Source organism: Porites lutea, chromosome 11 (assembly GCF_958299795.1).
Source record: "Porites lutea chromosome 11, jaPorLute2.1, whole genome shotgun sequence".
Lineage (NCBI taxonomy): Eukaryota > Metazoa > Cnidaria > Anthozoa > Scleractinia > Poritidae > Porites > Porites lutea.
The window spans coordinates 22,976,916-23,002,623 of NC_133211.1; the positions used below are offsets into that span (position 1 = coordinate 22,976,916).

At 37.8% G+C, this 25,708-nt stretch overlaps 1 protein-coding gene and 1 long non-coding RNA gene across 3 annotated transcripts; both read right to left on the reverse strand.

Annotated features, from left to right (window-relative positions):
• Window positions 1-3,059, reverse strand: LOC140951677 (uncharacterized). Its single transcript, XR_012167315.1, has 3 exons — window positions 2,919-3,059; window positions 2,150-2,192; window positions 1-393 (listed from the first exon to the last, which is right to left on the reverse strand). It is a non-coding gene; the product is annotated as an uncharacterized lncRNA (long non-coding RNA).
• Window positions 3,060-8,676: 5,617 nt separating this feature from the next.
• Window positions 8,677-19,039, reverse strand: LOC140952868 (peroxidasin homolog). 2 transcript variants are annotated; one of them, XM_073402317.1, is made up of 8 exons: window positions 18,913-19,039; window positions 18,140-18,182; window positions 15,821-16,418; window positions 14,518-14,752; window positions 13,586-13,770; window positions 11,459-11,784; window positions 9,669-10,216; window positions 8,677-8,918 (listed from the first exon to the last, which is right to left on the reverse strand). In XM_073402317.1, the coding sequence occupies exons 2-8, from the start codon at window positions 18,151-18,153 to the stop codon at window positions 8,863-8,865; spliced, it is 1,962 nt and encodes a 653-aa protein (XP_073258418.1). In that variant the 5' UTR covers window positions 18,154-18,182; window positions 18,913-19,039; the 3' UTR covers window positions 8,677-8,862. The 2 variants fall into 2 exon arrangements, with proteins under 2 accessions (XP_073258418.1, XP_073258419.1); XM_073402318.1 differs by having other exon boundaries at window positions 18,918-19,010.
• Between the last annotated feature and the right edge of the window lie 6,669 nt (window positions 19,040-25,708).

Consider the following 25,708-nt stretch of genomic DNA (forward strand, 5'->3'; position numbering starts at 1 on the left):
GTCACGTGGGTAAAATTCACAATAGTGCCATTGATATTCGCAGTATCGTTGTTCTCCAAAGCTTCAACGCTAATTTTTCTGGGATTTGAAAGTGGCTTAAAATCGACTCCCAAACTTCGTGGTGCTTGACTACCGGCAGGTCCTTCATAGTCGGGTGGCAGTAAACGCTCCAAAGGTTGTTCCGCGGATCCCAGAGTTATGTTGCACAGATTGTTGCATGTGCCGTCAAACGTGCGATACTTGCGTTGTAGGCATGCTAAAGCCGTTTTAAGGGGTGTTTCGCAGTTTGCTCTATTCTTCAGTATCTTCAAAACCAGTTTGGCTGCTTCATCAGAAGACGATACTTGGCGTACTTCATAAATGCCAACAATAACAGCAATGCATAGGAGAATGCTGAAATGGAAACAAAGAGAGCGGAAATCTAAAATTGACCTAAGATACCTTAATCCCGCGGAGCACCTACATTCTCCCAAGTTAGCCTAAACAGGTCCTTAAGTAAATGGTAATTTGTACAAATTTACGCTATTTATGTTCTGAAATAGGTTCTTATTTTTCTGAAGAAAAATTCATTGTGCGGTATTCAGCTCATGCCTTAGGTAAAACCTGCATACAATTACAATTGCAGTTGGAGCCGAAATTTCGAAAATTTGAGTATACCTCGTGAGGTTTTCCTCTTTTTTGGCAATGTTGGAAAATGCTGTTCCATTCGCTACTGGCAGTTGCCAAAAATTCAAACCGGACGTTTTGGTTGAATGGAAAGCGCCCACGATGTACATGCTCCCATAGATGTTTTGTACCATGACTAACTGCAAAGGGCCTATTAACCCGCACCAATGCAATTTAACTTTGTGAATAGTTGAACTTTGGTATGCTGATTACACTTTGGCAATAATTAAAAAAGTAACAGTGACTGGGAGCCATAAAGTAACGTAAAAGCAGTCAAGAATATACTCAGCAAAAGGTTCCTCGAGAAAGGCTTGTAGACAGTCAGTGGTGCAATTTCAAAAATACTGATCTTTTTCCAGTTCCATTTTCAAGTGCGTCAGTTTTAAATAATAAAACGAAGTTACGTTAATTAAGGCTAAGGTCTCTGAACTGTTGATGTACCAATTTAGGTGGGCAATGAACAATCAGTTACCATTTTCACATAGACCATAATGCACCTTGTTTACCCCCAATATTTTGCATAACCATTGTCTTGGATTTCTCTTGGGACGACTGTTATACTCCCAGGAGAAAATGGAAACAAGAGTTATGCAAAATTTTGGGGTGTAAACAAGGCGCATTATGGTCTATGTGAAAGTAGTGAATTGATAAATTAGAATACAACTCAAACTCACGTGATAAGGAAACTGAATGGACCGAGCTATGTGTCCGCATTATTAACAATTGACCACACTTGTCTATAAATTGGCTCTATTTATCAAATATAATTTGGCCCAGTTATGCCGAGTGTCGGTTTAGTAATAGATCACAGGCAACTTCAAAATGTTAAAAATAGGAAAAAGGTGACACACGAACTTGCTCAGGCTTTACTTCCTTATAATCAACTCCTTCTTAACATCTTTCGAGACCTTTACTTGCTGAATATCAGTAATAATTTCGATCGACGGCATCAAGAAAGATTCTCAAAACAACGACTTTAATACGTGCAAGTATCCGATGGCATATTTCTCTGACGTTGTCGCTCGAGCACGACGTGAAACTTTCTATTTTTACGTTATGGAAGATCCCTGCAGAATTCAACCTCCAAAAAATATTTCGCCTGCATTTGAAAAATTGAAGGAGATGAAATTATAGCGATGAAGTCTTTCACTTTTTTAGTGACGTTTTCGTCGTCGAGCTTTTGGTATCTTGACTAACTCCTTATATAGTATGAACGAAACAGTGCGCAGATAATAGCTTTCCGCTAACATCCCCAGAAATCGCTCTGTCAATATTGTGCCCGTAAATGAAAAAGTGGTGTCTGTAAGGGAATTTACATTACACTGGGAAGACTTTTATAAGCCTGCAAATTAAGTGACAGAAAAATGTTAGGTTTTCGAAAGCAGAGAGTGATTGTCGGCCCCTGAGTAGTTAACTATTATTAATAGTTTCGAATATTTCTTCCCTGTTTTCCTAGGTGAAAGTAAAAACGGTAGCATTATACCTGGTTGCTTTCATTTTCTCTTTAATTGCTTCTCCCTTTCCGACTGTTGGGATAAGAAAATGGATATTTTGATGAATCAGTATTATTGTCTTGTAAAATAATGCTTAACTTATTTGCACTAAGCGGCAGCGCTGAATCAAATAATCTGGATCACTGAAATAATCTAAATAGAGCCTATCAGGTCAAACAACGTGGCAGGAATCAACCATTTGGTTACAATCATGCAGCGACCAAAATTAAGGTAAATCTAGCTCAGTTGGTCATAGTGAACTGACCCTGAATCGCAGGACCACTGGAAAGCAAGTTTGACTCTCTGACTATTCAGCAACGATTTGTTGAGGGCAAACAGACTTAAAATATCTGTTAAATGCTTTAAAACAACCGATGCATGGGTAAATTGAAGGCGTGAACACAACTGTACAAGATAAAACCTAACAAAACTTAAAAAAAAGATTCTTTTTCAGACAACCTACTCGTACGAGCGAAAAAGAGAATATCCTAATTCAGTTCAGTTTTCATCATTGATTTAAGAAACTAAACACCTTAAAGTATTCTTGAAAAGAGACAACAACATCGAGTACAACAATCTTTCTTCGTAAACGTTGACTCATTGAATAAAACATGTGCACAATGCCTTCGTAAAAAGAGTAACGATTGTCTAGACTTAGATCATGGACTATGCTTAAGTGCAATATTTAACTAAAAGTTGTTCAACTTATTTACCAACAATGATGGATATGATGTAAGAGAAAACTTTCTGAATAAGTACCTTACCGAAGCTTTAGTAGAGAAACCAAGATACTGCAGTCTAAGAATCCTTTGACTTGAGGCCTCGGTATCTTTTCTAGTGAGCTTGCCTCTCGCAGTGAAGTTATCTGAGCAACTTTCTTCCTTTTATATCATTTTTTTCTGACTTCCTCTTTTCAAGAGGGGGGGGGGGGGGGGGGGGGGGACGAAGTCTCTCGGTGTTGAATAACCTGAAAAGCAATATTACAAAAGGTCTTCTTACCGCTTAAGCTTATATCTTTACATACGTGAGCTGGGTGCTATTTTCAGGTATAACTACAGGAACGGCAGAGGACTGTTAGTAGCAATATTTTGTTTATTTATTTGTTTTGTGACGAAGAGGGATATAAATGATCTTTAATCTTTTTTGTTTTTCAAACAAACTCATTAGCCAATTGATATGGTATGTCTGCTGACACGCTCTTTTTTGATGGCGATTAAGTTAGTGGAAAAAAACCTGATTCAATGGCGAAACAATCACCTTTGCTGGGATAATGTTCTTATGTATCTGGTTTTCCCAGCTTTATATGCTTTAATTTAATAAACGGCCACTCCCGTGGCCAAAATATCCCATAATGGGTTTGTGATTATTTGTGTCCCAGCAAACAGAGCTCACCCAAAGCGAGACTCCGCCAACATCAATAACTTTCGTAATATGTAAAGGAACGTGAAGCATAAATGAGATTTATTTCTAAAAGAAATAAATGGTTTTATGCTTAATGTGACTGATCATTATTGTATTTCTCCAGCTACCAGCAAAGGAGGGTTTCCTGTCATCCGGGTGATTTGTCACTAAAGTGTCATTTATGTCACGGGTCATGTAGGTCACAGAAGCGAGGCACAAGGCCTCCTTCCTCGCATTACAAGACAGTCAGAAACATTTTTCCCTCCCTTCCCTCCCGTTAGCTTTATTTTACCCTAGGGAGTGGCGGGTGTGCCCTCACCTTTGCTGGGATAATGTTCTTATGTATCTGGTTTTCCCAGCTTTATATGCTTTAATTTAATAAACGGCCACTCCCGTGGCCAAAATATCCCATAATGGGTTTGTGATTATTTGTGTCCCAGCAAACAGAGCTCACCCAAAGCGAGACTCCGCCAACATCAATAACTTTCGTAATATGTAAAGGAACATGAAGCATAAATTTTATTAATGAAACGATTTAACTTTCTTGCCTTCTCACTTTTGTTAATTCGTTTGTCGACTTCGTGTTTGTAACATCTTAACGAGTTTGACGTTTTAAGACCCAATTCTATGGCTCCTTTAAGCGTTGGTGCAACTGACGTTGACACTTCGGGGGTAAGACGAACGTGGGCGCTGCAAGTTGCCCGTGATTAATTGTACTACAGGTAGACCAAGCTCGTAGTTTATTTAAATCGGTAGTACAATACCGTATGTTTCTTATGTTGAAAATGAAAAAATTTGCTGGACTTTCTTTAAAAAAAAGTTAATATAGTTCCCGGCATGCTGAACTATAAGTAAGCATGTGGAACCAAACTAACTAATCCCTTAAACAAGATATTTTCTCTCGGTATAGCTCTGGCCCTGAGGAAGGCTAATTTTGTTAGTCGAAATATTGGCTCTTTGCCGTAGTGCCAGCCCTGGATCCAGTTTTGTTTTAAACTTACAATAGTTATACCCTAAAGCAGGTTTTCCCTTATTGTTTGTTCTTTCCTGGTGAAATTTGAACGATAGTGAATGACCACTTTCAAAAGGCGTGTTGTTCGGCATGGTTTGCTTCCTTGATGTTCCCGTACAACAGGACTTTTTTCCTTTTGGTAACGGCTAAGTGAACGAAATAACTAAAACTTGTAAGTTGAAGTTCTCTGTTATAAAAAAATAATAATAACAAAAATAATAATAATAATGAATAAATGTGTTTGAATTAGTCCGACTAAAGTCGTTAGTTTATCCGCTGCTAGTTAATATATTTAACAATTATTCTTTGAAATCGAGGTGAATAGTGGCAAAATATTTACCGAGCCGCGAAAGCGGCGAGGTAAATATTCCCAAAGCCACCATTCACCGAGAAGAATAATTGTTTTAGTATATACACACTCAGTGATCTCAACAAAATCAGAGAGGAAACGATTCAAAAGTTCGATTTGATTGACAGATCAAATCAGGCGTAAGTTTAAAAATAGATCTTTGCAGAATTTTCAAACATGGCAATTCACAAGTTTATCATTTCGCAAACAACAGCGTAATGGCTTAAATGGAACCGCTAAAAGTTTGAACTGTTTCCTTAACTGAGAAGAAAAGTAGAGCTGTGTTGTTTTCTGTTGACTCGCCAAGTTTATAGCCAAAAGGAATTGTAGTGTCGTTCTTCGCATGAAGTGCTGACAAAAATGGCGGCTCGGTTGCTCGAGGTAAGGCGTCGTCTTCCTGTATCATTCTTTTTCTTGTTTACTTGAAACGTAGAATTTCTGCAAACATTTCCTTTTAAATTTGTTTGTCATAAATAAACTTCGATTTTTGAGCCAAAATTTTGTTTTTAGAAAACGCTGAGTTCAAGAAACGGCTTCTTCTACACGCGAATACACGGGAGTTGTAAACAATCCATCGAGCACAAAACTCCCGCTACAGTAAATTGAAAAACGCCGTATTGAATCCTTCCAAGTGTTTTCTTGCCTTAAAAAAAGTGAGCCCTAGGATTTTGTCGACTTTTAAAAGATCGTTCTCTAAAAAAATGGGAAAAACACCGAGCTCACACATTATCCACTAGCTAGGAGGTGAATATTGTTGAATAGTCCGAGATAGCGAACCAATCAGATTGCTTAAATCACCAAGATCACTGAGTGTGTATATACTAAATAATTATATATACAAAAAATACTTGATGAAAAGTCGCGTAATTCATGCAACTTCTGAGTATGCACGTTAACGCAATGGATCAGTTGTATCGAGTGGGACATATATTGCTCACCTCATGTAGGCAGCTTTGAACGCATATAAACTTTGCCGTTGAGGGCTCGCCTTCGGAATTGTGTGAACGAAGCTTAAGGTTAAAATGGATTCGACCTCCGATCAGGGGGGCGGAATGGAAGACTTGAGGACATGTGCCAAGAAAGACTTATACAATTAACTCAGGAAGGCATACCTTACGTAAAGTAAACTTAATTAGTTGTGCGCACAGTAATTTTCAAGGACTTATTAATAGTAACTCCTCTAGTGGGGTTAATTTAACTTCTTACAGTGAAGTTATTTTTTGGGGGGATTCTGTTAACTCCAAAAAAGCCGGTTTAAAGAACTCTTTTTTTCAGTAGCAAAAATCACCCCAGATATTGAGGAGTTAAAATAACCCCCCAAAAGGCTGGAGTTATCCTGTACCTAAAATTTTTACTCCACTTTCAGAGTTAAAGTAACTCCAAAAAGAGTAAAAACAACCCATGACGGGAGTAAAATTAACCCCATTTTCGGAGTTATTTTAACTCTAGACTGGGAGTTGAAAGAACTCTTTTTCAGGAGTAAAAATGACCCCAAATTTGGAGTTAAATTAGGAGTTAAAGTAAATCCATAAAAGGGGTTATTCTGTACTACCTAAAATTTTTACTCCTATTTTGGAGTTATAATAACTCCCTAAAAATTACCGTGCAATTTGTGTTAAGGGTTTCTTTTTTTGGCGAAAATTTCCCTTTTTATACAGGTTTGTGGTTCAGTATGGTTTTCCTATACAGGGTGTTCCCTAAAAACGCGAATTTTTTTCTTAGTTGTCTCTAAGTTTCGGAAATAACTTGCCATGAGGGTAAATTTGTATATATATTGAAACTCTCGGTTAACAAAATAATAATAATAATTATAACTGTAAAAGTAAAAATACTGGAATTTGCTCTTCCTGAATGTTTCTGGAAAGTTTTTGCCACTCATTCTTTTAACTAATGTCCCCTCTTCATTCTCCAAACAGGTAGAGGCAGGTAGACTTGCGCGATTTCTATAGAGACAGGAAAGTACACTAATATATATAGTTACCTGGATTTTTGAAAACCGGGTTAGCAAAAAAATCAACTCATTCCACTACTTGGCAATTTAAAACAATAAAAAATCGTTCAATGACCGATTAAAAGCCTTGACGCCGGGAAGTAAGTTGGTGGTCCTTAGATGAATTTCACCGAATCCAAATTTAAAATTACGCAAATGTTAGGACAGTTGTTGTTCAGTAATCTGACTCCGTGAAGTTTCAAACCGGTGTCATTTCAGTCAAGAAATTTTTAAGTCGAGTGAAGTGCAGTCAAAAAGTGCCTGGTTAGGGCTTACATATCAACTTAGATAGCTCGCAAAACACTTTTTTCTCGGGCCGATAAATGACAGGATTTCGCATGAAATAGATAACAAACATCGAAACATAGTACTATAAGACACTGAAATTATCACCTTCTGATCTGCAAAACCGGCCCATGGTTCAAAGCCAAGTACCCGCTGAAACTAGACCTAGATCAATTTTTCTGAGTCGAGAATTGGTTTTCTAAGGTACGGTCACCTAAGCTTAAACACCGACGAAGCGTTTTTATGCCCGTTACAGACGACATTTTATTGCTGCAACAGTTCAACCACACGACCACATACCTGTGAGTTCTGTCTGTCAACACCATCCGGAAATCACACAATCATACATTTTCGAGGCAATGATAAGAATATCTACAAACACGCATAATCTTTTCGCGTTCAACGCAACTCAGGCCTTTGGCAGATAAACACCTCTACACATTTCTCTTACATTCGCATACTTCGCATTAATAGAGCAACCGGAAACATCATGCGAATCGTCCTTTATGGATAGAAGTCCGTGTCTACCACATTCACATTCTTGTATCTTTTTTAACTTTGTTTACGTTAGTGTGTAATTATCTCGCGTTTCTACCAATTTATTTTTTCCGTAGAGTTTTTTTAATTAGTGACAATTATGGTAATAATAAGTTATTTCACATCAGGGCGGTGCCTTTTATGGGTCTAGGATCCTGTTTGCACTTGCAAACACTTTTTGTTGTTTACTTATTGACATGCCTGTTTGCTTTTTCACTCCGTGTAAAGATTACAGTATTACCCCATTTTTAAAAGTGTTTGAAATTTCTCCTGACGCTTAATGAGAACGCGAGTGTGTCCCAGATTATTACATGGGTTTTAAAAGGCATTCGCAATGATGAAAGGGATAAATCTACCAAAGGCGCGACACGAACGAATGGACGGTGAATTCAGGGAGCGTGGGGAAGATGTGGACAGATCCGGGGAAGTCTAAGAAGTCTGACTGGCCAACTTTAGAGTTTGTTGGCGAGGACAGGTTGATAGTCTTTTCTTCCACTTGGAGTGATCATGGGTTAGGATAAACGAAATAGACCCTTCCACGGTTTTTTTAACTTTTGACATGGAAAAGTTAAGGAAAATCCGTCGACACCACTGGAAAAAGCGCCTCAAAATTAGTAAAATTTCTAAGTTTGGAAGTAATTTGTTTAAAAAAAAAACGAAAACAATTATAGCTCCTCAAAGTCGCGAAATTTTGCGGACGTTTGTATGGTCGAGGGTACAAACTTGCCTCTGACCATACAACTTTGGTTAGCTATATCTTCGCTCTGAAGACGTATCGCTTTCAAATTTGGCAATTTTTGCTAATTTTAAAGCACTTTTTTCAGTGGTGTTGACGGATTTTCCCAAACTGGCTAATGTCAAAGGGTCTATTTAGTAAAGGGCGACGTCAGGGTAAACAGATACGTTTCCTTAAATTCGCCTCTATTAACTACATCAGACATCGTGGCATTTCATTCAAATACTTTATTGAAAAAGCGGGAGATTAAACTCCAGGTTTTGAATAGAAGAAATGCTTGCTTTCTTGCCTGGTGCCGTCTCTCTTGAAGGTTTGCATGATTGTCTTATTTTTAATTAGAATAAAGTGAGATTACGAATAAGAAAAGTAAGCGTTTCACACGTGATGAAGGATTCAGGCAGCGGCACTTTCTTCACCACCAGTTTCTTCCATCGGTTCCACTCCAGCTCCTATCAAAATTAAAGAAAAAGAAAAAAAATAGTAGTTACTCACGGTGTAACTTAATTGAGCAATACATTATTTTAACCTAAGTTGATTTTTTGAACACATCATAGATCAATTTACAGTTACAGGCGAAGACGAGGCTGGAGATGACCATACAATACAACCCTTCCTGCTTCATTATGTAAATCCTGATGTTTTTAGGCTAACTAGGACCTTTTTTTTAGCACAATTTCCATAAGAAAAGGAAAGAGGTTTGTGTCAAAACAAGGTCAACCCCAGCCTCACGTTCACTCAAAGGCTAGGATACGAAGCTCACAAGTGTAAAATGGTCTATCATCAATGCTACATTTCCATCCTTGGTCAAAAGCAGTTGACACCAGCCATAAACATTCTAAATTAAAACTGATGTGCAATCCTTGCACATCAAAATGCAATCAACTTCTTCTATGAGCTGTAGTTTGTTCTGTCAAGCTTCTCGTTGTCATAAAATATCATATATATGTCTAGAAATCCTGAAGTTTTTGATAGACCAGTGAACGCCTCCAGGCGTCTAGTTTGTGTTGCTTTCTGTACCCTGTGAGCGACTGTGAGTAAGCTCTCTCGTTGCGTTAACTCCCTAACTCATACTCGTAATGCCGCGTCTCCTGTTTGTCAAATACGAGAGAAAACTCGTCAAGTGTAATAGTATTAGTCTACAGATGGTAGATGGAAATGAATAGAATATATTAGAAATATTTGAAATAGATAAAAGTTACCTTGACTGAATTCTTTCAGGTCAACGTAATCTAGGTCTGCACAGTCAACCACGCTTTGGCCGCTTTCTAATGTTTTGAATACCCAAGGCTGAATGCGGGTGGCCCCGTCAAGATTGTCGCACATGACTCTAGCCAAAGTAACTTTTCTTATTTCATCCAGCTGTTGGAGCGTAAAGGCGGTCAAGTGGTCATCTCTCTCGTACCAAAAGCGATCACCAGAGCGGAACTTTCCAAACTGCTTTAGTATAATATGGGTATTGACGCTTCCAAGCACGCTTCCATTCATGGGGACCTCTGCTATGCTGAAGGGAAAAATATCACCATCTTTGACATTTTTGTATACTAACTTAAATCTTGCAATCTGCTCTGCAGAGAAAGTATCCGAAAGGTCATCAAAAGAATTAACAGCTCCCAATCCAAGCACTTCTCGATATTTGGTGTAACCTGGTAGGCCATGGTCCCGAGCACGCTGAATATTGATGGCCATGAGATCGCCAAAGATATTGCCTTCAATGACGAGTCGCTCGCGTACAGCGTTCACAAAGATACTATAAAAGGAATGAGATTCTGTTAGAGAAATCATCTTTCTAATACTAAGCGTCTACATTAAGGAAGGAGCAGTCGTCCACAAGCAATGACTCAATCAAGAAAGTTAAAAAGGCCATCTGGGGACTAAAAATAATTTTGTACTAAAGTCCGATAGTCAGTTCAGTGCTTGCTGCAGCTGATTTAACAAGAAAATTTAAACTTAAGAACGCTTTACTCGACTTTTCGATGCTTCGAACATCATTACAAGAGTGTAAAGTTTCAAAGTTGTTAAAAGAGGTGTAGTTTGAATAAATAAGATTGCATTCGTGCGTGCTTCATTATTATGGGTGGATTCATTTGCAGCATACGCGTATATCCATCGCGTTTGCCCGTTTGAATTTTTTACTGTTTTTGAGCTTTAAAAAAAAAAAATTCAGTGAGCAAATGCGACGGGTATACCGTCGTAGGCTGCAAATGAATCCACCCTATGTAATGTATTTAATAGAAAAGCTTAGCGCGAATCGAATGCGATTGCATGTTCAGTGATGTTTTGAGTCTTTGTATAAATAGTATCTCGTAGACAAGGCATTTGAATTTATTTCTGCATTTTTTGAGGACTGAAAAATTGTCCGTGAGGGTTGGCTTCTCGACCCCATGTTCTTTCACATGATGTGCCTTCCGATCAACGAGCTGTGCTTGTGTGTTCGCTGATGCGTGGATGTAGGTGTCGATTAGTGAAACTGACATAATCCATGTCACATGATAGACCACATTAGAATAATTTATGTGTGAAAAGAAGCTCTATCCGGTATGGTTTTCGTGCCGACGCAAGAGCTATTATAGATATAGTGTGAACATAGCGTTAGGCTATGTTCACATTATGAGGGAGTCATGTAGCGTTGTCATGAAAATTTAATCATATGAGGCTATTAAGATTGTACGACACAAAAGGGTATGATGGAGTATAAAAGAACACAACGTTACACGGAAAGAATGCTAAAAAGGGTCACCAACAAACGATGGGAGTTCGACCTTCATGCGGGCTGACTGTGAAGACCTTTGGTGAGAAAGGAAGCTAGCTATAACTGCAGTCTTGGTTACATGGATCTGATATGCTGGGGTCAGGAAATGGACAGGGCATTGCTGGTGTGTTGCTAGCGTGCTGCGTCAGTAAGAATACTACACTGCTGGAGTTAGAGTCCTAGGGACCTAAATCAAGCCCAGTCTAAATATCATTAAGGGTTAAAGAGCGTTCTACTTACCGATCAGGAGTCTGAGCCACGAAAAATATCAGCCCGAACAAAATTCTTGTAAAGACGCTTTGTTCATTTTTATTAAAAAACCTTTCTGGTTTAAAGAAGTCAACTGGCTCAGCAAAACGAATGTCTCTAGGCAGGGACCGATCAGATCCTCTAAATCGACTAAAGGTGCCGTCGGCTGATCTCAAATCAAAAAGGGCGCGAATTAAACTGTGACCCATTCTCAGGGCAGATGTAGAGAAAACGTTGGTGCATTGCACATTCTCTTCGGGGTCATATCCAGTGAAGAATTTTCCTTTAGGTTTTAAAAGAACACCAAATTGTTTTCTCTGAAAAAGAAATACAAAAACATGTTTAAAATGTGCTCTCTTGTATTAAATGCCGGGGCAAGGATGACGCAAATAATGTGTGTGCTCTCGCCGATCAGTTATCCAGTTATGTGGCAGTTTTTTTTTTCAAGTATGGAGGCCCCCTTAGTTTAGACTCTCTTTAAAATGGGTCAGAGCTCAACATACTTGCACGTTGGGCCAAGCATTAGAACAGGAAGAAATAAATAAAAGAATAAATGATTGCAAAGGTAAGAATCATGCAAAATTGTCACTTTGACAACATGACGCATTTACTAGTTTCCAAGTTAGAGCATTTTTAGCGAATCAGTAAAATACTAGACAAAGGCGTAAGAGTTGCAAGAGGCGCAGCCGAGTGCAACTCTAGCCTCTTGAGTGCTCTCCAAACTTCCCAAGCGCTCAATATCTTGACATACGCACAGCTGCAGCATGAACTAATTGTTTTATAACATTATCAAAGCGATCAATGTAGCAGTTAACTTAAAATTTTATTGTTGTAGGGCGCACTCAAAGCAGTACGCGTTAATGTTTCCGTGACTATCTTTTTTTCCCCTCACAGTTAATCTTATGTTTTTATCCTGAAACTGAGAGAAAGTGTACTCTAAAATGATTGTAAAATCCATATTTAGGTGCCGGAAAACTATTAATTTACCAAAAAATTGTTATTGAGAGAAAACAAGTTTGCAAAGAATGATCTCACGCCATAGCCCGCACAGCTGGCGGAGATGACAACAACAACAACAACACTCACCTCTTTTCCTTACTATCGGTTAACAAATTCAAACGTTTCCTCTTAAATTTCCTTGTAAAACACATGGTAAACGCTTCATTGTCTATTGCTGAGTTATGGATGAACTCAGGAGACTCAGGATTGCTAAGCTCACAACAACTCGAGGAATTACGAATAGTTTATTGACGTCATCAGCGTGCTCAATAGGAATATGAAGCACGCTCGCGCTATTGAATTTGATTAGGCGAATTTTCTAGCTATGTTATAAAATGAGTTAGAGTTCAACATACGTGCACGCTGGGCCAAGCGTTAGAACAGAAAGAAACGAATAAAAGAATAATTGGTTGCAAAGGTAAGAATCATGCAAAATTGTCACTTTGACAACATGACGCATTTACCAGTTCTCAGAGAGCATTTTTAGCGAATCAGTAAAATACTAGACAAAGTGCAAGTGTGTTTCATTTTAAAGCAAAGTTAAAATTTAGGAACGAATTCCTCCGTGACAGTTAAACTATATAAATTTTTTAAAATGATTTTAAAATTTACTGTTTTTGTTATTGTAACAAAAAACTTATTCTCTGCACTGGTCAACATTTCCTTTTTTTGGCATTGAACTGACAGTCACACAGAGACTCTTTTTCAGTACGAACCGTTTTTCGATGACCGGTTAAGGTAAAATTAAACTTGAAAACATCTCAAGAATATGACTATGGCTGAGATTCATAGCCAAAACGTTATTTTAAACAACATAGAGACTGAATTAAGAAAAAAAAAATTAAAAATTAAAATTCAGAACTTAAAAATTTGAAATCTGTTTACCGGTTCTTAAGTCTCATCAAACTGTGGGTCTCCCAGGAAATTAATTGCGCATTACCCATCACGTATGCTTTTAGGGAAGTCAAATTTTAAACCACAGTACGTTCTATCAGTTAAATTAATTAAATGCCTAAGAATATTAGTGAAATGATTATCAACAGAAGAACAAGTTAGTTCAAGAGGCCGTAAGGGGACTAATCATAGGTGCGGTTATTACATACTTTGATAAGTTCTTACCAATTCTTTACTGGGGAATAGTACTGGAAGCCACTCATTATAGGTGATATGTTGAATCTCTGCTATTACAATCTTACGCGCCTCTTGAAACAGTGTCTCGTCATCCGCGTAGGGACGGAGCAATTTAAGGTTTGTTGCAATACGGTTGTGCTCGCGAACCCACAAAGTGTGCATCGCCATAAGAGCTGCAATAAAATTACTCCACGGTTATTCCTTTATGCTGATTAAGAGACGAGTTTGAATGAAAATTTAGAATTTGTTAGTTAATTACTATAATACTGCCCAGTTTCTTACCAGTTTGCATCTATCTATCATCTATCTACGTAGCGCACCCACTTGCAATTATCCTCTTACAAATATGTCAATATGTCAGACTTGTCAAATTAGTTTTTTTTTGCGTTTGAATGCACTTGCTTTAATAACATTCCTGCCCAGATGGGCTTGCTTCCTTCACCGATTTTTTTTTGCTCCCCTTTACTTGGGAGCCTGTTCGCAGGCTATATTCTAAGTGAGCGCCGTGAAATGCTACACGTACATGTCAGTCAAACCTTGCTTGTTACAGTACAAATTGTGCCTGATGTATCTGGTTTCATCGATCTTAAATGGGTACTTTGATTTAAAGGTTATTTTAAATTAGTTTAGCCTTATCTTGCCCTTTTCTATTCTATCTTATTTCTGTCTTTAGTTTTCTTTTCATTCATTTATTCATTCATTCATTCATTCATTCATTCTTTTTCCCTTTATCTTTAATAAGTAGTGATTGTAAATGAATCAAACGAATAGAAAGATGATAAAACACATAAAACGAATTATGTGTCTTGTGCGGCACTTTCACTGATACTATTTTAAATAATATGACTGTAACGTATTCTTTTTACTTGAATTTTGATTGGTGATTTGAAAGATTTTTAAAAAGAGAACGTCGTTTCTACCTTGGTTTTCATTGACTCGAGCATCGCCAGCAATAAAGCAAGGTTTTTCTTCTGGATTGGAAGATCTACAGAAAGCTTCTTCATTAGCATCAGGAAGTCTTGGCAGGCCTCCAATGTTTCTCAGTGGCACCGTATCTAGAAGTCCATGGCCTTTGGGACTTCGAAGCTGTTTAGCTAATTCATCGCTTGATCCGTACACTTGTGACCCGTCAAGATAAGCGGTAATAATATTTATCTGAAATAATAAAGACGTTATTGGTATAAGAGATAATATTTACTTCAAATGAAAAATAAAATTAACAATTATTAGACGAGGTTGAGTACTGAACATATTAATAAATATAAATAAACTCATGGACTGGAAGCAATCTGCCATTTTAACGGAAGAGCGATTGCAAGAAGGAGAAAAGCGTGGTTTCATTTACACATAAGCAGAAGATTTTTTGCAGCCAAACACAGTTGGACGACATTTCGCATGAGAAGACCATTATTGTTGGCAGTTATTTGCAGGTCACGTGGTGGGCTCTAGGCCAGTGAGAAGGAAGAAATTTTTGCATCGAATGATAATAGTGTATGCCAACGAGTAAATAATGCTTTTCCATGGACTCTGAGTGTCATTCAAGCCCTGGAGTCTTTTGTTAGAGCCATGTGATACTGCAGATGATTACCACGTTTTTGGCTGGCCTTATTTGCAAGATTAAAGTGGGAGCTACTGGTTTCGATACGTCTCTTTCAACACCTCGAAGATGTTCGCGGAAACGACAGCCTAGTCTGGCCTGTTTCGCTTATGCATAACTTTTACTCAAAACGTTTAGTCCTACTCTCACTCAAAACCTAGTTTGTGTTCTATTCTTGGGGGTTCTCGCGTCTGGAAAACTTTCCCACTCTGGGAAATCAACAGACAGTCCAAACTCAGTATGAGAGTTTAATCATTAACATGCTTCATGTGTGCTGATGCGAATTTAGCATTTTTTTATTTCTTCCATCGCTGTATTTCTCCTCCTAAAATCGGATCAGATCGGGAAAAAAAATCACACAGGAAGCAAACAATAATTAACTTAATAAAGTTAAGCATTTTTTTGTTGGGAATTCCAGCGAGCATTGATCTTCTTGAATCTCTTACCTAATTTCCATTTAAGCACTTTAAGTTCACGACCGTTTTGAAGATTACGCAATAGGATACCACACGTATTAATGATTTAACTCTCATACTGAGCTTGGGCTGCCTGTGGGAAACCATATGAAATAGACGCTACTCTGTGTATCACTGGACATTTATGAAAAAGTTTAATACTCTACTGACCTGGTCACCATCTGGGTTTCTCACAGACCTGGAAAGAGGAATGCATTGTACAGTTTCGTTAAATAACAGTTCTGCACCATTCGGGATTTTTATGTTAACACATTCAGGAATGGGTTGGCATGGTGCATTGTTTATTCCACATTCTAAACCTTCGGGTAGCTCTGTTAAGGTGCAGTCGTGATCCATGAATTGTCCCCAGGTCATTGTCACGTGGGTAAAATTCACAATAGTGCCATTGATATTCGCAGTATCGTTGTTCTGCAAAGCTTCAACGCTAATTTTTCTGGGATTTGAAAGTGCCTTAAAATCGACTCCCAAACTTCGTGGTGCTTGACTACCGGCAGGTCCTTCATAGTCGGGTGGCAGTAAACGCTCCAAAGGTTGTTCCGCGGATCCCAGAGTTATGTTGCACAGATTGTTGCATGTGCCGTCAAACGTGCGATACTTGCGTTGTAGGCATGCTAAAGCCGTTTTAAGGGGTGTTTCGCAGTTTGCTCTATTCTTCAGTATCTTCAAAACCAGTTTGGCTGCTGCATCAGAAGACGATACTTGGCGTACTTCATAAATGCCAACAATAACAGCAATGCATAGGAGAATGCTGAAATGGAAACAAAGAGAGCGGAAATGTAAAATTGACCTAAGATACCTTAATCCCGCGGAGCACCTACATTCTCCCAAGTTAGCCTAAACAGGTCCTTAAGTAAATGGTAATTCGTACAAATTTACGCTATTTACGTTCTGAAATAGGTTCTTATTTTTCTGAACAAAAATTCATTGTGCGGTATTCAGCTCATGCCTTAGGTAAAACCTGCATACAATTACAATTGCAGTTGGAGCCGAAAATTTCGAAAATTTGAGTATACCTCGCGAGGTTTTCCTCTTTTTTGGCAATGTTGGAAAATGCTGTTCCATTCGCTACTGGCAGTTGCCAAAAATTCAAACCGGACGTTTTGGTTGAATGGAAACGATGTACATGTTCCCATATATGTTTTGTACCATGACTAACTGCAAAGGGCCTATTAACCAGCACCAATGCAATTTAACTTTGTGAATAGTTGAACTTTGGTATGCTGATTACACTTTGGCAATAATTAAAAAAGTAACAGTGACTGGGAGTCATAAAGTAACGTAAAAGCAGTCAAGAATATACTCAGCAAAAGGTTCCTCGAGAAAGGCTTGTAGACAGTCAGTGGTGCAATTTCAAAAATACTGATCTTTTTCCAGTTCCATTTTCAAGTGCGTCAGTTTTAAATAATAAAACAAAGTTACGTTAATTAAGGCTAAGGTCTCTGAACTGTTGATGTACCAATTTAGGTGGGCAATGAACAATTTACCATTTTCACATAGACCATAATGCACCTTGTTTACCCCCAATATTTTGCATAACCATTGTCTTAGATTTCTCTTGGGACGACTGTTATACTCCCAGGAGAAAATGAAAACAAGAGTTATGCAAAATTTTGGGGTGTAAACAAGGCGCATTATGGTCTCAAACTCAAGTAATAAGCTAAGGAAACTGAATGGACCGAGCTATGTGTCCGCATTATTAACAATTGACCACACTTGTCTATAAATTGGCTCTATTTATCAAATATAATTTGGCCCAATTATGCCGAGTGTCGGTTTAGTAATAGATCACAGGCAACTTCAAAATGTTAAAAATAGGAAAAAGGTGACACACGAACTGGCTCAGGCTTTACTTCCTTATAATCAACTCCTTCTTAACATCTTTCGAGACCTTTACTTGCTGAATATCAGTAATAATCTCGATCGACGGCATCAAGAAAGATTCTCAAAACAACGACTTTAATACGTGCAAGTATCCGACTAATTGGCATATTTTTCTGACGTTGTCGCTCGAGCACGACGTGAAACGTTCTATTTTTACGTTATGGAAGATCCCTGCAGAATTCAACCTCCAAAAAATATTTCGCCTACATTTGAAAAATTGAAGGAGATGGAATTATAGCGATGAAGTCTTTCACTTTTTTAGTGACGTTTTCTTCGTCGAGCTTTTGGTATCTTGACTAACTCCTTATATAGTATGAACGAAACAGTGCGCAGATAATAGCTTTCCGCTAACATCCCCAGAAATCGCTCTGTCAATATTGTGCCCGTAAATGAAAAAGTGGTGTCTGCAAGGGAAATTTACATTACATTGGGAAGACTTTTATAAGCCTTCAAATTAAGTGACAGAAAAATGTTAGGTTTTCGAAAGCAGAGAGTGATTGTCGGCCCCTGAGTAGTTAACTATTATTAATAGTTTCGAATATTTCTTCCCTGTTTTCCTAGGTGAAAGTAAAAACGGTAGCATAATACCTTGTTGCTTTCATTTTCTCTTTAATTGCTTCTCCCTTTCCGACTGTTGAGACAAGAAAATGGATATTTTGATGAATCAGTATTATTGTCTTGTAAAATAATGCTTAACTTATTTGCACTAAGCGGCATGCGCTGAATCAAATAATCTGGATCACTGAAATTAATAATCTAAATAGAGCCTATCAGGTCAAACAACGTGGCAGGAATCAACCATTTGGTTACAATCACGCAGCGACCAAAATTAAGGTAAATCTAGCTCAGTTTGTCATAGTGAACTGACCCTGAATCGCAGGACCACTGGAAAGCAAGTTTGACTCTCTGACTATTCAGCAACGATTTGTTGAGGGCAAACAGACTTAAAATATCTGTTAAATGCTTTAAAACAACCGATGCATGGGTAAATTGAAGGCGTGAACACAACTGTACAAGATAAAACCTAACAAAACTTAAAAAAAGATTCTTTTTCAGACAACCTACTCGTACGAGCGAAAAAGAGAATATCCTAATTCAGTTCAGTTTTCATCATTGATTTAAGAAACTAAACACCTTAAAGTATTCTTGAAAAGAGACAACAACATCGAGTACAACAATCTTTCTTCGTAAACGTTGACTCATTGAATAAAACATGTGCACAATGCCTTCGTAAAAAGAGTAACGATTGTCTAGACTTAGATCATGGACTATGCTTAAGTGCAATATTTAACTAAAAGTTGTTCAACTTATTTACCAACAATGATGGATATGATGTAAGAGAAAACTTTCTGAATAAGTACCTTACCGAAGCTTTAGTAGAGAAACCAAGATACTGCAGTCTAAGAATCCTTTGACTTGAGGCCTCGGTATCTTTTCTAGTGAGTTTGCTGCTCGCAGTGAAGTCATCTGGGCAACTTTCTTCCTTTTATATCATTTTTTTCTGACTTCCTCTTGTCAAGGGGGGCGAAGTCTCTCGGTGTTGAATAACCTGAAAAGCAATATTACAAAAGGTCTTCTTACCGCTTAAGCTTATATCTTTGCTTACGTGAGCTGGGTGCTATTTTCAGGACTGTTAAAAGCAATATTTTGCTTGTTTATTTGTTTTGTGACGAAAGAGGGGTATTAATGATCTTTAATCTTTTTTGTCTTTTCAAACAAACTCATTAGCCAATTGATATCTGCTGACACGCTCTTTTTTGATGGCGATTAAGTTGGCCGAAAAAAACCTGTTTCAATGGCGAAACAACTGAAGGATATATTTTGTTAATGAAACGATTTAACTTATTTGCCTTCTCACTTTTGCTAATTCGTTCGTCGACTTCGTCTTTATAACACCGCGTGCAAAAGGCTCTTTGTTTGGGATATTAGTACGAGGATTTGATATAAAGAAAACCGAGTTCAATACTAGAAGATATGTTCATTGGAGGCGACACAGTTGAGGAAATAATGTTTAACGTATTAATTATCTTAACGAGTTTGACGTTTAAAGACTCAATTCTATTGTCCTTTTAAACTTTGGCGCAACTGACGTTGACACTCCGGGAGAGGGGTAAGACGAACGTTAATATCTGAGTCGTGCGCGCGCTTTTGTTGACTCATTCAGTACCTCAAAAAATTGAGTTAAGAATTTAACGGGATAAATTTATTTATTCACCTTAGTAATATGTCAGGTCAGTAACTGTGCTCACATTGTGGGTGGTTAATCTTAAAATGTTCTGCAATCGGTAAGTTAATGGAGCGGGAAACCAGTATTTAATTGCACGCTTTCTAGACATCCTATTAACATAAAAGGGTTACGACAATTATAGCAGGGGCAGTCGAACGACCGAATGATTCCAAATGCGTCAGAGGTGTCACAAATGGTTTTTTCATGCTTTAGAAAAAAAGAAAAAGAAAATAAAAAAATAAAAAAAACCTAGGTAACAAAATTCTGGGTAAGCTAGTAGAAAATTCAGAATATCCTAGACATATGGAACGCGGTTATCCGAACTTTTTACCCCCGAGCCTTACAAATATGTTGGAAAAAATATTTTCTCCTTCGAAAGGTGATTCTACTAAAAACAAAGACAAAAAATTCGTGTCTCTGAGTTAGATATAGTTGCAGGAACAACTATCGCTTACAGACAATCAGCAATAAAGAAATAGAGGGATCAATAAGTCGCAGATATTGTGATCTTGTAATGTATATAGAGCTATCACGAAATGTATACAAAGAACCCAACAAACAATCCTTATTGACGGGATAGTAATATGAGTTTATATGAGCCTTGTTCACAATTGACATAGATATAGACAACGACTTGTATATTCACTAAGGTTGACCCAGGATCGGGAGAGTGGGGGTAACTGAACTGGGCGGTGAAGCTTATAGGTCTCATGTAAACACTTACAGATGTACTTACGTCGAGGAGGTTACCGGGTTAGCGAGTTTGTGGGGTTTTGAAGCCATTTCGAATTCGTGTAAAAACCTTCCAAACCCCCCAAAATGGTGATACACTCTTTAAAACCTTTTGAGGAAGTTCTTCTCTAAGTTTTTAGATCCGGATTAAACTTCTGTGATTTCTCAGCTTCTTTAACTTCTATAATTTGCTTTGCAGTTTTCTTGTTTAGCGTGCCATTTCAATTTTACCTGTTCTAGTAACTTTGCTACATATATTGCTGAAATAGTAGCTTCATTGTACAATGTATACGTACGGTGGTGAAACTTAACCATAAAATAATCCCTCTTTGTCAAAATAACTTTCTGTTATTCATGTTATTGCCAACTAAAAGCTGTAAGAAGTTGGATGTATTTCTATTATCCTAACTTGTTTTCCTCTTTATTCTCACAAATGGTTTGTGGGCGATAATGGGTATAAATGACTCATGACCGACAAGTTATCGACAAGCAAGCAAATTATTTATTCAAAAACAGTGTTGTAACGTGATGCGGCAGATTTTAGCTAATTACAAAACCAATAGCTCCTCCACGATAGGCGGAATATACGCAATCTTTTTTTCCTGTTTCTCAATATCTCTGTATAGTGTTTAATCAATCGTATAATAACAGACCGAACTGGACTCGACTAAGTTCTGTGATGAAGAATTTAAAGGATCACAGTATTTTTTCATCAGCAGGGAGTTTGGGCGACGGAAATGAGATCAATCATAAATTACAAGAGCCCCTTTTCTTCTTTAAATGCGCTACCTTCTCCGACTTATTTAGAAAACAACACTCAGATTAACAATTTCAAAACAAATCGAATATATATTCTACATGGCCCAGAGGTCCAATCCTTCGTCTTGATTCAGAGAAGGTTTCTTTGTTTGATTGTGATGTCCTCCTTGACGCGGCGCCTGATGCACACTGGAAGCAGAGGAGTTATTTGTGACCTTAATTGTAGTTAAATTTTACAGTTGAGTATCGCCTCTGTTTATTGTAGAATCGAATACGAACTTGACCTATCAAACCGTAATGCGATCGTGTTACTAATCTCGTGAAATATTTTCCAATGCTTGGTGGGAACGAACATCTTGGAAAGCGGACCTTTCTGAGCGAGGCAGTTGTTACTCGTGGACAATCATTACCTTCAGCTGTTTTTCCAGAGCGTTGGATAATATTTACCAGGTTTGTAACACGATCGCACAGCTGATCCAATGACGGTTTGTTCGATTCTGCAGTATAGGGAAAGACAAAGGCGATGCGCGGTATCAACTGTAAAATTTAACTACAATTCAACAATCAAGGTCACAAATAACTCCTCTGCGATCAGTGCCCGATGGTGTGATTTTCGTCCCTGAGTCTTAGAAATTTGTTTGCTAATGTGAAAGAGAAAATTACGCCTGATGTAAGTACTACCGATAGAGATTTGAATAAACTCTCTTTGGTTTGTGGTTTTTCCTGTAATTGTTGTTACGGTTTTATTGGGCGTGTTCAAAATCCTTCTTTGTCTTCGCTGCCTACCGGAAGCTGGGGTGGGTTTATTGCGTAGGTTTGTTTCTATTTCTAAAACCAAGACCTCCAAGACCTCGAAACCTTTAAAGGCGATGTTACACGGGACGATTCGCAACGACTATTTTTAGCGTAACACAGCGTTGCAATGTTGGAACAGTGTTGCAATAACCATTTGAAACAATGTCGCAACAATGTTGTTGCAACGCTGTGTTGCGCTAAAAATCATAGTTGCGAATCGTCCCTTGAAACATCACTTTAAGACCTCGAAAACTGAAAGGTTTAATGCCATCTACTAAAAATTCACCAGTAGTAACTACAAGTTTTAGCATCACACCGGGGTGATGATTGCTTGTTTGTATTTTTTTTACATTTTATTATCCAGCAAAGTCCATTTTTCGTTCGAAATGCCAGAAACTAAAACGTCTATTCTATACGTTACGTGCATGACACGGCCTTCAACTGAAACGAAACACGCAAACCAACTGATAACACAAAGGCGAACGAAATATAGAAATATATGGCACATTATTACATGGAAATGACAATACTGGATTTTCATTTTTCTTTGTGAAAAATTCAAGAAGAATTATGTCGTTTCGCTGAATAATCTTTCCTAGGGCCAGGGGTAAAAAGGACTTAAACCTACTGTTAACCGGCAGTTTGGGGATGGGGGCTACAATGTTATTAATTACCCATGGAGGAAGGAAAACTTAGAGGAAAATGTAGTAAATGACATGTAGTGAATCTATCATTATCTTAAAAATGTATTTGTCACATATTTGTATTTTTCGTTTCGCTTGCGGTGTCTTGCTTCGTCCCTTTGCAAACGAGTTTTACTTTCATTGTGATGCAACGTGTTTTTTAAAGATTCCGAACAAAAGTGGACAAAATCTTGGAGGATAAAGAGATACTATCTTTCTTACAAAGTGGGTTACCATATTTAGAAGCATTTTTATGCAACACTTTTTAAGGTGTTGGTTTTCGAGTTCGCTAGTTTTTTCAGCGGATTACGACGCAAAAGTCTTTGCAGGATATAAACGGTATTGGTCAGTTTTAAAAGCGATAACGAGCAAACCCGCCTCGTTACAGCGTCCCAAGCAGTGTAAATGACCCTCCTACGTTTTAGTGACGTGATTTTAGGAGGCTCTAGTCATGCACGTGAGTGATCCAAAACAACTTTTGTGTAATGTGGATTACCAATTCGTGGCATTGACCCAACGTAGGATCTCTGTTTTATTGGTCTTATGTCTTACTGGACGAAGCACTCGAGATATCGTCTTTTTGCTCAGTTTCATGGGGCTCTTATGTATGTCACTTGTCGGTGATGTCCCTTTCAGTTATTTTACTAAGATATTGGTCTTGTAGGTGAGAAGTGGTTAGAAAGGATTAATGCGCGAGAAACAGATAAACTTGCAAATCAGTTATATAACGTGATGCGGCAGATTTTGGCTATCGCTAAATATAGGCAAATTCAAAACCAATTATTGGTTACATAATCTTTTTATGTTTCACAATATCAAGGAGGGATTTAAGGAAATCAAACAATTTACTAAACTTCAACTAAAGTGTGAAACCACAAATCAATGTGGTTAACATTTCTTAAACGCAGGTGGTGTTGCTTCGTCTTCATTCAGTGATTCTCAACCGAAGGGGTTAACCAGAGCCTCATTCACATCAAAAACATGTTTAAAAGTTTTTTTTTTAGTAAAACATAGCCGGTTTAAATTTGTTCTTTAAAGCTGCTTACTATACTTTTATCAATTGGATATTGAGTGCTATTACGTAACGTGTTCATTATGATTGAGTGTTTAAACTGAGCCGGGACTGTTCTAGTTTTTCGTCACTATAATTTTTCATGAAAAAACAATCTAAAAAAACAAACAAACAAACAAACATGACAGGGGCACCCAACAAGAATATTGTTCAAAACCGCATAAACATAGCATTGTTAAACGTATTTTAGTATTTAAACGATAGATATAGGCATACTTTTATTCCCTGAAAATTTTTCATCTGTTCGGATTTCCTAGCTGAAAGTCTAGTGACCCGGAAATTACGGGGATCAAAACTTACCTTTTCGAAAATTTCAGCTAGAAAAAAGGCTCCCGAAAATTCAAGGTGATCTTTTTAGGGTAAAAATCCGTTAAAAATGGGCAATTATACCATTTTTTAGATGTTCGAAAATCCTAGGAGAGGCAGGCAAGCAAGAAATTTTACAACAAATGTTCCGAAAATTCTAGATCTCAAATCGTCTTCCGAACAGATATTTTCCGAAAATTGACGTTGGGTGCCCCTGACATGAATTTAGTATAAATTTGCTTGCATGTAAGTTATAACTGATTAATATTGTTTCAGTATTTTTTATTGTCGGTCGAAGATTGTTTATGGAAATGACAACTCAATCAAGCGGCTTTCGTCCGAATTCAATTGTGCGCTAAATTTCACAAAGTTGACAGGGTCAGATACGATTGATGAACAAGTGACTCATTGTTTACAAAACATAGTCGCTGTGTACCCTCCATTTAGTTTCTTGAACATGCACAAGGACTTGGCAAAACTATACCGCATCCAAATATCCCCACAAATGTACGGATAAAGGTCTTACCACCGATTCACCGATTGAATCATCCCGAGTAGAAGCGTCAATCGCCTACCCGAGCTACTTTGGGTGAGCCAACGTTTCCTAAATTTCCTACAAACCTTTGCGAACTGTTTACATGAGAAACGAAACGTTGTTTTGGCTGGAAGGAAGATTCGCCTGCCGTGTCACCCCTTGATGGTAAGGTCATCTTCCGATCCGTAGGGCCAACTAACTAATTTCTCCGTATTAACACTATGGATTGCCCCAGGAGTGTCAAATCTGTCAATGATCAACGCGACCATAGAAGACAAGGCGAAGCATGCGCGTAAGCTGTTGGCTTGGGACAAAGGTGTCAATTTTTTCTCATATTGTTTAAACGCTCGCTAAAATTGAATCGGCCATAAAAAGGAGCCAGTAACAGACGTTATGAGGTAACGACTAAAGTGTAGAAGCTTGCGCGCAGAGTGGATAAAAATTTCTTTTATCAAAAGAAAATGAAAATAGACGGAAATTTCAAACTACTTCAATTGACAATTAGGCGAACGACAGTACACAAACAGCACATAGCTGGTTAGAGAGGTAAACTTTTACATTTTGCTAAATAGGGTTGATTTTGAGGCAGGGTCAGTTGTTGGGCTTCAAAATCTTTTCTTAATCAAAATACGGTCGATAAAGCTATGATAGATTTAAAAGGAAAAAAAATCACGTATTACTATAAATTGTGTTTCACCATCTATGAAATATATTCTGTGGAGTATATTTTCATCCATATGAAATGTTTATAGCAGTTGTTTTTCTCTAGACCTCATAATCATGATTGAGGCTGATTTTTCAATGTTTTCAAAGAAAATAATCCACTTTTAAATGTATCTGGCAAACTCTTTATTGAATGCATCCGGCTGCGGCTTAAGTGAATCACTAAGCGTTTAGAAAACAGGACTGAACACCATCCTTGCTTGACAAATTACGCTTTGGCGTAGCTTGCATGACTGTTAACTTTATAGTTACACGTCAGACAGGTTAGGATGTATTAGATGTAGATCAATTGACCTTAAATGATAGTTTCAATTTTTAGATTCGC

What these genes read in the sequence shown, in the direction of transcription:
- LOC140952868 (XM_073402317.1), bottom strand. An exon ending in GAAACCCAGATGGTGACCAG is followed by an intron (nt 14,753 to 15,820) that starts GTCAGTAGAGTA and finishes TTATTATTTCAG; the next exon opens with ATAAATATTATTACCGCTTA. An exon ending in GTGGCTCAGACTCCTGATCG is followed by an intron (nt 10,217 to 11,458) that starts GTAAGTAGAACG and finishes TTCCTTTTATAG; the next exon opens with TATCTTTGTGAACGCTGTAC.